At 44.6% G+C, this 14,609-nt stretch overlaps 1 protein-coding gene and 1 long non-coding RNA gene across 4 annotated transcripts in view; one reads left to right on the top strand and one right to left on the bottom strand.

Moving 5' to 3' along the window:
• NAA25 (N-alpha-acetyltransferase 25, NatB auxiliary subunit) overlaps window positions 1-14,287 on the top strand; it is a 26,483-nt gene extending 12,196 nt beyond the window's left edge. For 2 of the 3 annotated variants that reach the window (XM_086855862.1, XM_023948536.2), the window contains exons 12-24: window positions 1,726-1,933; window positions 2,382-2,468; window positions 3,315-3,495; window positions 4,043-4,142; window positions 7,651-7,802; window positions 8,303-8,428; window positions 8,670-8,913; window positions 9,094-9,217; window positions 9,596-9,661; window positions 10,087-10,184; window positions 10,398-10,508; window positions 10,918-11,064; window positions 11,191-14,287. In XM_086855862.1, coding sequence (XP_086711988.1) covers window positions 1,726-1,933; window positions 2,382-2,468; window positions 3,315-3,495; window positions 4,043-4,142; window positions 7,651-7,802; window positions 8,303-8,428; window positions 8,670-8,913; window positions 9,094-9,217; window positions 9,596-9,661; window positions 10,087-10,184; window positions 10,398-10,508; window positions 10,918-11,064; window positions 11,191-11,313 — 1,767 coding nt within the window. In that variant the 3' untranslated portion in view covers window positions 11,314-14,287. The remainder of the gene's footprint in view (window positions 1-1,725; window positions 1,934-2,381; window positions 2,469-3,314; window positions 3,496-4,042; window positions 4,143-7,650; window positions 7,803-8,302; window positions 8,429-8,669; window positions 8,914-9,093; window positions 9,218-9,595; window positions 9,662-10,086; window positions 10,185-10,397; window positions 10,509-10,917; window positions 11,065-11,190) is intronic. The other variant, XM_086855863.1, reaches the window with a different exon arrangement.
• On the bottom strand, window positions 14,235-14,609 carry LOC111945906 (uncharacterized). The gene is made up of 2 exons (XR_002871871.2): window positions 14,520-14,609; window positions 14,235-14,421 (listed from the first exon to the last, which is right to left on the bottom strand). It is a non-coding gene; the product is annotated as an uncharacterized LOC111945906 (long non-coding RNA).

Raw genomic sequence — 14,609 nt, 5'->3', positions numbered from 1 at the left:
GTGCCAAAGAAGGGACACTTTGACCCCAATCCAGGGGTCGTGGAGGCACCTATGGCAGTTTTTTCCAGAATCTCTTTCTGAAACAACTCTCTGAAAAAAGAGTTTCTCTGAAAAGCCCATTTGTGCAGAGTCATGAACTGCCCAGAGTGATTTCAACAGCTGGGAATTCTGTCACTCACCCCAGTGTTTGTCTGAGCCATTGTATCCAGGGATCAGCACTGGGCAGGGCAGAGAATCCGGGATCAGCCAGAGCCTGGGGATAAAATGTTGGTAAACAAAGTGTAGGTAGTGAGGTTCTCAAAATGCACAAAAGTGTTTTTGATTCATGATGCAAGCTCTTCCCTCAGCCCCACTGCTGATGAGAGCAGGGGCTGTGGCAGGGCTGGCTGTTGCTGATGTTTTATGTTTAAAGGTGTGGTTTTAGCCCACTGGCAAGAGATTTGGCCAGCAGGATATTGAACTCCTAGTCCTGGAAATGGTGATTACATTGTAAGGGAGCCCTAAAGTACTGAAGAGGTTTCATCCTAACTTTGCAGAAAACAAATTGAAAACCAGGAGTGGAAAATTACATTTAATAATAGTTCAGACTCCAGTTTTGTCACAGTGTTTGTAAAACCATGAGTCTGACTTCAAAATTTTTTGTCTGGCCTTAAAACTGCTGCTGATTTACTGACGATATTCTGGAATATATATTGTGTCAGACTGATGTATTGGGTGGTTTTCTGGCTCTCCCTGAAGCAGCACCTGCAGCAGTTTAACTTGGTCAAGGACACGAGGAGCTGGGGAGGTTTCATGGTGCTGAAGTGCTGATGAGTTTTCCACTTCAGTAGCTGAGATCGCGATCTTGCTGGGCCGCTGACACGTGAGATAGCCCAGAAATAATGGTCATGACACCAACCTTGACTTCCTAGAGGTGTAAAATTGGAGGGCAGAACCAATGGTGTGGTTGACCTTGCTCAGCTTGGCAGAGTTTCAAACTGAAAAGATCTGTCAACACAGAATTCATCAAATTCTTCGGGAAAACTGGAATTGGTGTGTGTTGTGCTTGCTGCTCCTGAGCTTTTTGCCTCGGGCTTGCATTCAGTGCAGTTCTTCTGTGTCAATACCAAGTGTAGTAAAACTGAATTCATTGGCTTTAACTCAGATTTAAGTTTGCAGACAATGTTGGGTTTCAGAGCAAGAAGCTGCTGCCCAGCCCTGTGTGTTGTGAGGAGTCTTTTGTCTCCCGTTAAAACTAAACAATGAGAAGCTGCTTTTCTTAATTCCAAAAAGAAGTCATTAATCAGAGTTGATGACCTCACTGAGTGCTGCACATTACTTCAGAGCTGAGGGAAAATGTAACAGTGCAAAACCATCATTGCCTGGAAGTGTGCTGAGAAGCCTGTCAGTAACTAATTATTTTAATTGCATCTCTTATTACCATGAGTGTTAACAGGTGCTTGAACTCCCTGGTGTATCAATGAATTGGAAACCTGCCCCTTATTCTTCTTCCCTGCATCTGTTTGATGAAACTTAATAAAACCTTGAGTGACTCAAAAAAAACCTGAGCCACTCAAAAAATAAATAAATCTCGAAGGCTGTTCTTGATCCACAGGTTGTGTGACATCAACACAGATATTTCCACCTTGATTTTTTTGTTTGTTTGTTTGATTGGAGGGGGGAATTGATGCTTCCTCCCCATTTGGTGCAGCCCTGCAGCCTTTGCCACCGTGGTTTCTCTTGCAGTTCATCCGGCAGCTGCTGGACGTGATCCCGCTGGCGGCGGCGGCCGAGAACGAGGTGGCTCTGCCGGGTGACATCAAGGCCCTGCAGCAGCACCTGTGTGTGGTGCAGCTCTCCAGGCTGCTGGGGATCTACCACAGCATGGAGAAGAAGCAGAAGCTGGCAGTGGTGCGGGAGCTGATGCTGAGATACCGCCACGGGTTGGAGTTCGGTGAGGAAAATCTGATGAAAACTTGGCTTTCTCCTTTCTGATTCTACCCTGCACCTTCCCTGAACTGTGGCTCCTTTTATTTTTTTCCTTTTCAGACATGTTTCTGAAAGATAAATGAGGTTTTCTTGGGAGTTCAGATGTTCTGTTTGTCCTTTGCTGGCTTTAAAGCAAAGCCAGGTTTTCTCACTGAAGTGCATAGGACACATTTGTGGTTAGGAGTTATTAATTTGTAAATCTTGCAGCTGAGGGAGTCATTTCTTCTTACACCAGATGTCAATGTTTGAAGTGCCCCAAAGGCCACTCAGTGATGTGTAAAGTTGTTTGGATTTTAAGACAATTCTGATTTTATAAATTAAACTGGTTCTCTCTCTCAGTAACCCTGACTGTGAGATCAGCTGGCAGCACTGTTAGTAATTCAAGGGTAACTGGGTTTTTTTTCTCTTTTTAGGGAAATCTTGTTTGAAAACTGAACTGCAGTTTTCAGATTATTACTGCCTGCTTGCAGTTCACCTGCTGCTTGATCTGTGGCTGGAAGGTACGTTCCCAAAATTGTGCCTTGCACTAAAATCTCTGTAGGAGGTTGGGAAAGGGAGCCTGTCCCTGTGGCCAGAGAGTGCCTGGCCTGGCTTGTGAGGCCTGGGGCTTTCTGGGTTGTTTTATTTTTGCAATATCAGGTATTTCAGGAGTCCCTCTGATCAGCTGGTGTTTATCCTGAATCTCACCGACCTCTAAACAGATTTAATTTTTCTGATTAATTCCTTTTTTCTCTCCCTTTGCATGAGTTCTGCTGACAACTCCTTTCTGATAGCAGAAGTGTTTAGAGAGCGTTCCTTTCTCTTCCTGACATACTCTGCCTTTTGGATTCCTTATTTCTAGACTTGCTGGGACCTGTTCCCTGAAATAAATCTGCCTGTACTCCACCCCTGCTCCTTATGTTAGTCTCTTAATCCCACAGTGTCCAGTGCTGGGTGTCCATGTGTATATTCCTGCCCTTCTGTGTTGTTATCTCTTACACCCTTGTCCTTCCCAAGGAAGATTTAGTCTTTAACCTGAGTAAATCCATGGTCAGCTTTCTGGCAGGAAAGTGGATGTAGGCTCTTGAATTCCTGGCTCTTTTGCAATGTGCAAGCTGGAATTCCCAAGCAGCCCAGGATTCATCAGGGAAAGTCACTTTTCCTGCAGTTTGCTCTGTGCAGATGTGAGCTGGCTATTCCCTGGGAGGGATTATTCCCCCAGGGAGCAGCTGGAGTGCTGGAGCAGGTGTTAGGTTGGGCCATCTGCAGAGTGCAATCCCTGGCAGCGCTCTGAGCGTTGCGTAACGTGGGGAGAGGGAATTGTGCCTGTCCCTGCTCACACCTGCCCGTGCTGTGTCTGTCACCAGGTGAAGAGGCGGCCGTGTGGCAGTGCCTGACTCTCCTGGAGGAAGGGCTGTCTCACAGTCCCTCCAATGCTCAGTTTAAGCTGCTGCTCATCCGGATCTACTGCCGGCTCGGCGCCTTTGAACCCGTCTCGGAGCTCTACTCCAGCCTCGACGCCAAGCACATCCAGCACGACACCATCGGGTGGGTGGTACATACTGAGAATAATCAGTCCTGCTCAGCCCCCATCCTGACAGCTTCTGCTTCCTTTGCCACCCAGAATTCAGCAGATTGACACATTTTCACGTGCTGTTGTGCAAAAGTGTTCTGGGACTTTTGGGAGGCACACCCACAGCACCCTCCTCCTTTTTATGGAGTGTCTTCCCTGTGTGATTTTGATCTGTGTTGGATTTTTTTAGAGTATTAATTAATCTGAAGGAAATTGGTGAAATGGCTGGCTGGCTGCCAGTCAGAGCTTGTTGTTCCAGCTTGGGAGCACCAGTGAAAGCCAACACACCCAAAGCCCTTGGCTGGTGTGTTTGGGGGTCTCTCACTGAGCAGCTTGTGCACCCTTAAGGTGAAAAAAGAACTCCAAGCCCTCACATACCGCTTTTAAAAAATTGAGAATTCATTCCACTAAAAGCCTGAACTTGCCCATGAAGGCTGTTAATGCTGTTAAGTGTCCAGATGTCTCCTGTGCAGCTGCCTCCCAGGGCAGTGGCTGACGTTTGCCTGGTGCTGTTTGTTGCAGTTATCTCCTGACGCGCTACGCCGGCTCCCTGGGCCACTACGCTGCTGCTTCCCAATCCTGCAACTTTGCACTCAGGTTTTTCCACTCCAACCAGAAAGATGTAAGTTGAAAGAAACCTCCCCCCACCACAACCTTGTAACACAGCAAAGTGTCTTAGAGAAGCCCTGTGCAAGGCTTGTGCAAATGTAGGGGTTTAAAACCTAACAAAGAGCAGTAGTAGGTGCAGCTTTGTAGCAAAGGTTGTCTCAAGCTGCATTTTCTACTGCAAGGATTTGTGAGTTACTATTACATGAGCTTCAGCTTCCTTTCTGTTAATCTTTTAAGTTTTAATGCTCCTCTTAAAACAGGTATGATTGCTTTTAAATTAATGCTTATGATTTTATGCAAGAATAGAAGTGGAATGTCATGTGGAAATAAGTGCTGGTGTCATAAATCTGGCATTTTGGAAAGTTACAGAGCACACGAGGAATCCTTTATGTTATAATCACTGGAGCTGTGTGTTTTCAGTGGATGGTGAGGGGTGAACTTCACTTGAAAGGGACCATCCCATTCTGAGGAATGGGAATATATCCTGTGTATTTGTATTTCACGCCCTGGACACTGTTAAGAGGTAGATGAAGAAGATTATTTTTACTTCCTAAGAAACAAAGGTGCAATCCATTTGTAAATCTGCCAGTCAGCCACTGGCTAAGTTGGCTCCAGAGGCTGTGCAGTGCCACAGTTTGCTTTCCCACTATCCCAGCAATAGACAAAAACATGGGAATTGTCTGTACTGAGCAGCAAAGATTCTCACACAGAATCCACTCAGAAGCAGCAGCTTGCTCTGTTGGCAGCCCAGCTGGTTCCTGGGTACAGGATTCCCGTTGCCATTTCCCTGTGCCTGGAGTGTAGGTGCTGAGTTCCTGTGAGCTGTGTCTGACACGGAGATTTTCCTGAGGGATGCACATGGATTATTCAATGGGATGGGAGCTCACTCTGCTCTGCATCCCTCAGTTACTCATTTTTTTTTCCTGCTTGGTAAGAGGCTTTGGATTCCTGAGAGTGAAGCCCTGGATCCAGGGCTGGAGTCACCTGGTTTTTTTATTGAGGTGTAGCTTTTCAGTCTTGTTTAAAAGCCGTTTGGTGGATGTTAATGCAAAACATCCCTGGAACCAACTGTCTGAATAAAACCCACGACTGCTGGGCACCAGGTGGAAAAGTGAACTGAAAAAAACTTCTGGATGTTATTTCTCTGCTTGGGAACACTGTGTTGTAAAGCATCAAGAAATCATCTTTCCATGGAAAACAATCTGAAGTAATTGAGGTGTGGTTCCCTTGGGAGCAGGTTATTCTCTGTGGCATGAATGATATTCCTTGTGGCAGAGGAGAGCTGGATGTCTCCAGTGGCTCGGCGTCTCTACCTGGATGGTGATGGCTGCATTCCAGGTGCTTGTTGGCAGGAGAACACAACTCGTGTTCCAGAAATCCCAGAAAAGGTGTTGCCTTGCTGCTACACCTAAAAATGTTGGGATTTCAAGAGGCCAGAAGTGGTGCAGCAGGAGGACAGAATTCCTCATGTGACAAGATGAGGATGGGACTCTGGAACCACCCACATCGTATCTTGGAGATGGTGTTGCAGCCAAAGGAGCTGATGTTGCTCAGAGGTCTCCAAATCTCTCCTGTGCTCTGGGCTCTCCCAGTGGTTGTCTCCTGAATATCCTTTTGATGGGATAAGCCTCAGAAGCTGCTGTTACAGCCAGGAATGGCAGGAGGTGAAGGCTCAGTTCAGGGTGCTGTTCCCTGGGGATGATGGTGTGACCAGAGTGGGGTTGAGGAAGGATTCCTTGCCATAAAACATGTCGCAAGGTCAGCATCTGCTCCCAGTTCCTGTGGTTCTGCTGGGGCTGGCCCTTTATCCTCAGGGTGCTTGGAGCAGCTCCCACTCAAGCCCCAGAACCACATCTGCAGTGTTAAAGGGGGGCCTATTCTTTAAAAGTTCCCTTTTACAGATTCCTGGTGCCGCCTGCTCCTCCCTAGGTTGTTGCTGAGATAGCTGGAATGTCACAGCACAGAGCTGTGTGTGGGACTCTGCCTGGAGCAGGAAGTGTGGGATGTAAACTGAGTCTGGCATAAAAATAGAGCTCCTGAATCAGACTTCTTGCTTTGGATAAATCCAAAATTCTCCTGACTTGCTGAACTTCCCAGTCTGACGTGAATCCTGTGTCAGAGTGATCCCATGAGTAACAGCCACGTAGGAGCTGCAATCCTGCCACTATTCCTGCTCTGGGAGAGGATGCCAAGGCCAGGGAGGAGAGAGAAGGCAGCATTGCTATATTTGGCCAAAACAAAAAGGCAACTTTATCCTCCTCGAGATAGTCCTCCTTCAGCTATGCAGAATCACCAGTAATCTCTCTAATTTTCTTGTGTCCATCCATCTTTAATCTCTCCAGATACTGCAGGCAAACCACTCCAACGTGTCCTGGGGGGATTTAAAAACCACGTGGATGCAGTTGAATTAGAGCCCATAGCCCAGTCCCTGACAGTCACCTCTGCAAGGCTGTTGATCAGAGGGTATGTTGTTGAATATTTGGCATATTTTTTTCATTCAGTGCAAATAACCAAATTACTTAGGGGGAGAAAAAATAAAGACAACTCCCTAGAGGACATTTCTTGGTTCGGAGAGGAAAAAAAATGGTGTTTTGGATCTGTGAGTGTTGCCTTCTGGTCTCTCAGAGCCTTCCAGACAGATTGAGTCAGTTAGGACCATATAGAATTCAGTTAAGCAGAAGCCTTTTTTGATGCCTCTCATCTTCAGTGCAGTTCATAACCTTGTTCAGAAGAAAATAGTTGATTTGCCAGAATTTCTCAGTTGTGGAGTAATTCTGATGTAAAAACTCAGCTATCACTGGGAGCAGAAATAGTTCACTCTGTGTCGACAGACATTTTCATTGAAACACTGCTTGTCTGGGGCTCCTTCATCATAAAAATCTCTTTTTTTGGAGATTGCTTGGACTGAATATATTGGCTGCCTGCCTTGTATTGCTGCATTTCATCAGAGAGAAAGCAAAATATCCCATGGACCCCGAGAGTTTCCTGTGGTGTTTGTGTTGTGCCATGTACACACTATGTGATACTGTATTCAAAACTCTAATAAAAAAGAGAAACCAAAAATGTGTGAGTAATTTTTATTTTTTTAAAATCCATGTTGTGATAATAAGTGATGCACATCCAGCTCAGTTCCAGAAAATCCGGGCTATATTTCTTTTGCCTGGAATTATTTCTCACGATGAAATGACGATTTAATGATTTCAATCGTGCATCTAAAAGGAAAAGGAAAAAGAGCCTTCCAAAAGCATTTATTTTCTGTGAAGTGTTTTTCATTGTGGTGACAACAACATATTTAGTGTTGGTTTGGTTGTTAAACCTCACTGCCATGGAGCATTCCCAATTTAAAGTAGCAAAACTGCTCGGGTGACTTGGAGAAGCAGAAGTGCAAACTCCTCCCAGGGATTGAGAATCCACCAGGTCTTGCACCTCTGGGCTCAAAAAACCACGGAAACACAGTGACCTTGTTGGTTGTTCCTAATTTGGGAAGTCCCTAACGAGAGCTGCTGTGTGTTGTGTTGCAGACCTCAGAATACATCATCCAAGCCTACAAGTACGGGGCGTTCGAGAAGATCCCGGAATTCATCGCGTTCAGGAACAGGCTGAACTCTTCCCTTCACTTCGCACAGGTTCGCACCGAGAGGATGTTGTTGGACCTCTTACTTGAAGCAAATATGTGAGTACAGCCATGGGGAAAACTGTGAGTGGGCCAAGAGAGGCCTTGGGGAGTTGAACCTGCAGGAATCTCAGAGCTGCAGCTCTGGCCCTGAAGTTTCTTTCTGCTTTTAATGGTCTCAGGTTTAAAAGGTTTTTAAAAAATTCCTTCCTGGAAAGGGTTGTCAGGTACTGGAATAGGCTGCCCAGGGAAGCAGTGGAGTCACCATGCCTGGAAGTGTTCAGAAAATGTGGGAGGGCACTGAGGCCATGGTTTAGTGGTGACCATGCTGGTGATGCTGCATTGATGGTTGGACTTGGTGATCTTAAAGGATTTTTCCAGCTTTCAGGGTTCTGTGATTCTGATTTTGCTGTCCCTTCACATCCTTGCCAGTGCTGTGTGTGTCACATTCCTGACAGAGGGAAGAGCTCAGCAGTGTACAGAACATGCTCTGTTAGTGAGCTGTTTTCCCTTTGCAGCGATCAGATGTTTGATTTGCTGCTGCTTGTTCTTACCTACAGATCAACCAGTTTAGAAGAAAGTATAAAGTCCATGAGTCTGAGCCCAGAGGAGGATGACATTCCATGGAAAGATCTGCGTGACAACAGAGATCTGACAGTCTTGTTTAGCTGGGATCCAAAGGACAGGTGAGTAGAAATATCGTCAACTCACACATAGCAAAGAAATTCCTTCCAGGGCAATTCCCATATTTCAGTGTTCCTTGGGCTGCCTTAAGCACCACCCACCACATCTGGCAGTGCTGCCCTTCTAGCTTGAAAGTTCTCTGAATTTCTGACCACTCATTCCTTGTCATACAGAATTGGGGAGCTTTGGGTAGGCTTTTATGCCTGGAGCATTTGCCTGAAGGGTTTTGGTGCCTTTCTCCAGGGACATTTCTGAGGAGCATCGGAAGCTCTCCCTGGAGGAGGAAACTCTGTGGTTGCGAATCCGGTCTTTAACGTTGCGGCTGGTGAGCGGACTCCCAACTCTTGGCCACACCATCCAACCAAAGAATTCTGAAAAGACTGCAGAGAACGGTGTCTCATCCAAGATTGACACAATCCGAGCCCTGCTGCAGCAGCTGGAAGCGGCGGTGGATTCGGGGAAGAAGTTTCTAGAACAAAAAATCCAGGTACCAGTTAAGCAAAAGCTCTCCCCCAAATGTTGACCGTGGAATGCATCGTGCAGGCTGCAGAGTGCACTTAACTGCCCCTGGGTTTGTGGTGTGTGACTGACTGGGAGATGTGCCAGGCACTGGGTGGGATGAGGAAAAGCTGCAACACCTTTATCTTTTTCTTTGCTTCTTGCCTAGTATCCTGTCCTTGGCCCTCCTCCTACCCGAATGGCTGGCTTCTTCAGCAATGGCAGCTGTCAGTGCCAGACTAGCTTGTTTTATCTTGTTAGTGATATTTATGAACTAGATACCAATGGCTTAGGTAAGTGTTTGGGGCAGGGGTTTGACCACGTTGCTGTGGTGCGTGGTGGGAGGGAGCCACATGTCTCTGTTTAGTCTGAAGGCTGCTGGGCGTTGGAGGATGTGGACTCAAAACTGTTACTTGTGTGTAAATTTTCTGTCTGATGCTAAATTATCTGAGAGCCAGTGCCTTTATTTAATGTTTTATGTAAGTCTTCATTTTTCTACAGTATATGGTGCTGTAATACTGGCTGCTCCTTGAAAGCAGTTGCATTTACCTTTGAGTACTGACACTAAATTGCATTTAAATGCCTCTTGGTTTTCTGGAAGCAGAAAATAACAGAAGTTTGTAACTTATAATTTTTTCTTTTTTTTTCTTTTTTTTTTCTTTTTTTTCTAGAAGACTCAGCAGAAATCCAGGAGAGAATAGGGAATAGTTTCAAGTCTTTAGTAGAACGACTGACAGGTAAATGGTAACTCAAGAGCAGACACTAAGGCAGAGCTGGCTGTCTGAGGATGGCTGTGGAGTGTCTGCAGGGATGGGCTGTGATGATGCATCTGCAGGCCCTGTGAAAGCTTGAGAACAAGGCTGGGATTGCCCTTGGCTTGTGTGCTGGAGCTGTTGCATGCTCAGAACGTGCTGTGCCCTTCAGTGCATTTATCTCCCAGCCTGGGCAGCTCCTTCTCCTGGTGCTTGGGTTGGGGGGGGCTCATCAGGGGTGTGGAAATGTTTGTAATGAGCCAGAACTCAGAGGAGATGGAAAGGACTCATTATCTCAGTGGTCAGTGCCCTGACAGTTCTGCACGCTACACTCACATACCTGGTGTACAGAAAACGCACATTTAAGGTGATCTTCATCCTCAAGTAAGGATTTTCTTTTTTCTTTTCAGATTTGTTCAATAAATGTAAAGGTGATTTGATTGAAGTCAGAGATGGCACCTTGAAAACTCATCCAAACCTGTTAGAAAACTTAGTCTTCTTTGTTGAGGTATTTTTTTTTCCTTTGAAAACTAGAAAATCTGGAGTACTGTGGAGTAGAAATGTTGGGACTGAAACACTGTGAAAGTTTGATCTCAGTCACTCATGAGAACTCAAGAGAGATTTTGTTGCTTATTTTAATCATGCTGAGTTTTACCAGGAACACTGAAATAAGAGGCCTCCTGTGAATGCAACTTAGAGCATATTTTTACCTTTCTTCCAGACGATCTCCATTGCCCTGTGGGTATCGAGTTACTGTGACAGTGTCCTCCGACCTTTTAAATCCAACCTGCAAAAAAAGAAGAAGAAAAAAAAAGAAAGCAGTGTAGCAATGGTACAAACAATATTTTTTTTCTCTCTTCCCCCACCCCTAATCACAGCTTATTTATACTGAAAGAAAAACCAGGATAGATAACATGAACATGAACTGGTTTTCATAAACTTGTGGAGGTTGATGTGGGTAATGATTACTTGAGGTTAATTTTTGCTGTTTAAAATCAGTGTTGTGTCATATTTGTGACATCATGTGATGGTTTTTAAATGAGAAATACAGTTTAGAGTGTCATTGACCTTCCTGCCTGCAATGCACCACAGTAAACTTGTCAGCTGGGAGTGTTTATCTGGGTAGATAAATTATAGCTTAGCACTGGTGGGAAGAAGAGAATTATATATGACAAAGTGAGTTACATAAAATGGACATTAATATGTGTTTATAAATTCAAGACCTGTGTTTGTTTTTATAGCCACCTGTATTTACCCATTTCCTGGATTATGTAACTGAACTCCAGACATTAACTTCCAATGTAATAGATCACATCAAAGGGCTTGAAATCATTCTGACTGCACTAAAACTTGAAGAGCTGTCCCTCAAGGACACTCTGCTTTTACAGGTAAGACTTTCCCTGTGCAAACACTCAGGAATTTCTTTTTGGTGTTTGAGATGTTGGAGAAAGTGTAAAAGTGTAAAATTTAAACAGTTGCTGTGGAGTGAGTGATTTCTCTTTTGCACTTTGCAGGAAGAAAAAAAGTTTACAAAGACTGTGCAAGGGAAGGTCCAGAGCAGTTACCATCACTCAGTTCAGGAAATTGGAGAGCTGCTGAAAAAGAGACTCGATACCATTAAAAAACTAAAGATTTGAGCAATGCATCACTGACAGACTCCACAAGGGAGTGATACCAGAGTCCCAGACAGAAGCAACATCCACTCTACCATCACTTTAATCCAGAACTTCCTCATAATGCATGAAGGACTTTAAATCATGAAACAATTTTTTTTAGGTATTACAGATGTATTGAGCTGATTTAAATTATTGTACATAAAAGAAGCAGGGACCCTTCCTAGGGTTTGACCACTTTTTATACATGTTCATAAACATATTGCAACAGGAGAAAATTCACTTTCTTCCCTTTTGATCTCTAGAACCAGCTGGAGATGGTCTTTAGAAGCAGCAATAGCAATCCAGTGTAAAGCATCTATCTCCAAGGATATTTTCATCACCATACAGTGTTTATAATTTTTGTATGGGCCTTGCCTTAGAAGTGCAGGAATTGTAGATGTCCTCATTCAGCCGCCTCTGATGAACTGAGCCCGGCTTGGAGCTGCCTGTTTTGTCTGCAAACCACCTGGTCCTGCTGACAGAATTCCATGTGTTGGTCCATCAGGGAGAGGTGAGGCCTCCGTGGTGGGCTGGGAATCATCCGGAGCTGGGGCAGGATCCTCCAGGAGTGAGCAGGAGGGAGGAGGTGTCTGTGCACAACTCGGGAAAACTGCAAATGTGATGAGGAGCAAACTTCAGAGAGAGAGAGAAGGGAATGGGAATGTGAATGGGAATGTGTGTTTCAGCAAAAAAAAAAGACAAAACAAGAGACCTTGTAAATAATGGCTGCAGTGAAGTGTGACACTGCACTGGTATCATGTCAGTTTAATGTCAAACAGCAACGTCATGACTTTTAAAAAGTGTATTTAGATTACTGAAACTTTAAGACTTCAATATTTTAATAGAAATGGAATCCTATTGGCTTTGGTTTTAAGTTGGCAGAGGTAACTTTTGCTTCCGCTGTGGTCTGAGGCCGAGATCCTTTTTGTACCTGTGCGCTTGCTTTTTGCAGTTGAACTTTGATTATCCAAGCACTGGCTCATGAAGCTTTCTGTTGGAAAGTGTGACCATATCATCTGCTCCCACAGAATCTGCATTTCTGCTGGGTTTTTTTCATGTTCAAAAAGCAATGCAGCCTAAAATTGATAGGCAAAAAAACAGTTTATGTACCTGCAATACAAGGGACAGGTCAGACCAAACAGATTCCTCATCTCCTGGTTTAGAACCGCAGTATCCGAGTCTAGATTTAAAGTTTGAAGAGAGCTTGACTGCCTTTGTCATCTCCTCTGTTTTGTTAGTAATGCTAGAATGTTAATGAGAGTATTTTTTTAATAAATCCCCTGTATTAAAAAAAAAAAAAAAAAGTCCCATAGCTGCTCTTGCTGGATTTAGTTTGGTTTTGCCCCATCCTGGAAGGGAAAGAGGAAGAATGTCTGCAGGTTGTCAAATTGTAAAGGATGTCCTGATGGTTGAATCAAAATGTCTGGTAAGTGCTCTGGGCTGGAGGAATACCAAAATGTGTTAAGTCTGTTTTATAGTAATACTTTGGCTGGGAAAAAAGAAAAAAAAAGAAAAAAACCAAACAGAACTGTCAAGTTGTATAGAAATATCATTTTTGAAAGAAGGGTGTGCTCCTTAAATTAAAGCAAGGCTGGTGACTGAAGGTGATGCTGTCAGGTGTGTAGGGTGAGTGAAAACCACCCCAGTGCTGTGGGGCAGTTCAGAGCAGCCCTGAGCCAGAAATGGGCACTGCCCTTCTCAGTCAGGGGGTGCAGTGGCACTGCTGCTGTCCCTCCCCTCTGATTGCAGAGGGCTTTGCACAAACACAGCAAAGGTGACACAGGGGACAGTCCCAGGGCAGATCCAGGTTGGCTTTCCTTCCACTGCTGCTACACCAGGTTGAACTCAGTCGTGTCAATAAGCAACGCTGATGATGTAAGTGAGGTTTAAGATTAGGAGAACCAAGCATTTAAAATCCTCCTGTGTGCCTGCAAGCAGAAGCTGGGTTAAAAAAAGGTTTCCTGCATCCCTTGAAAGCAGAACTGAAACTGGGGGGGGGGGGACTTGTGTCATCTGAGGCAGAGGCTGGGACAGGGTGGAACCATGGCTCGCTCACTTCCAGCACAGGGAATACTGACTGTTCTCAGTGCCAGCTGCTGCTCTCTTTCCACTTCCAGCCTCAGGGAATGACCTTGTCACACACAGAACTTTTGGATTACTTGGTGGTTTCTAAAAGCAGAGGCCGTCTCTTCCCAAGCTGTAGTTTCTCTAGGAGGAAACTGTGTACAAAAATGACTCTGTACTGACTGACTGGGGGCTTGGTTGAGGGAGGATTTCTCTCCCCCTATAAATTGTGTACAGTTAAATATATTATATATTTCTTACGAAAGAGCATTTCCCCTCCAGAATATGTCCCACACGGACCTGGTAAGAAATTCAAACTATAATCCATTGCTGCTGTTCCTCTTTTTTCCACTCTTAGGATTTGTTTTTGTTTGTTTTGGATTTTCTTTGGGTGATGAATTGAAAAACATACCTAGAAGAAGCTACCAAGACTACTGTTTACAGACTGAAAAATACTGCTTTTATACTACTGGGATCATGAGCCACGATCCTTTTACAGATTTCCTCAACTCCACTCGGCTTAAAATTGGTGTCTGATGTAGATAAAGGTTGGAAATCTCCTACCCTGCTTTGTCTACACACAGGACAAATTGTACAATGCTTGTTTGTGTTGTCCATCATTTTTGTACTTTTTAACTGTTCAGAAATTGCATTTATATTTTGCAATCCTTGATAATCATGACTTTATTTTAATGGTTAGTAAACTTAGGGATTTTTTTTTTGTTGTATTTGCAGCCTTATCTGAACTTTCTCTTCCTTGATTATTGTTAATTTATGACTGTAGGAGATATGTACGCCTCAGCCTTCTACGGACTTAAGTGACACAACTGCAACTGAACTGCTTTAAACTGGATGGGTTTATAATTTATATAAAAGTCAGTTTCGTTACAAATCAGTATTGCTGCCTCATTTTTCTGCCTGGATGGTCTGGATGGGATCAAAGTGCTCGTCTGCACTGTCTTTGTAAATCCCGTGCTGAAGCCAGATTATGCTGGTGCAGGACAAGCAGACCCTGCAGAGGAAGGACTGAAAAAGAGGGAAAATGCACATTGTTTTCCAGCTGGGGATTAAGTGCAGAATGCTGTCTGCTGGGGGAGGGAGTGTGGATGGGTCAGTGCTTTTACTTGATGAGCTGTCAGTCTGCTCTTTATGCGTTGCTTGCTTGCTTTTCATCCAGTCTTTCCACGCTAAGGACACGCCGTGTCCAAGTGCGG

Source organism: Cyanistes caeruleus, chromosome 18 (assembly GCF_971803275.1).
Source record: "Cyanistes caeruleus chromosome 18, bCyaCae1.hap1.1, whole genome shotgun sequence".
Classification (NCBI taxonomy): domain Eukaryota; kingdom Metazoa; phylum Chordata; class Aves; order Passeriformes; family Paridae; genus Cyanistes; species Cyanistes caeruleus.
The sequence above is the reverse complement of the archived record's forward strand: the minus strand, read 5'-3'. Positions and strand labels throughout refer to the sequence as shown.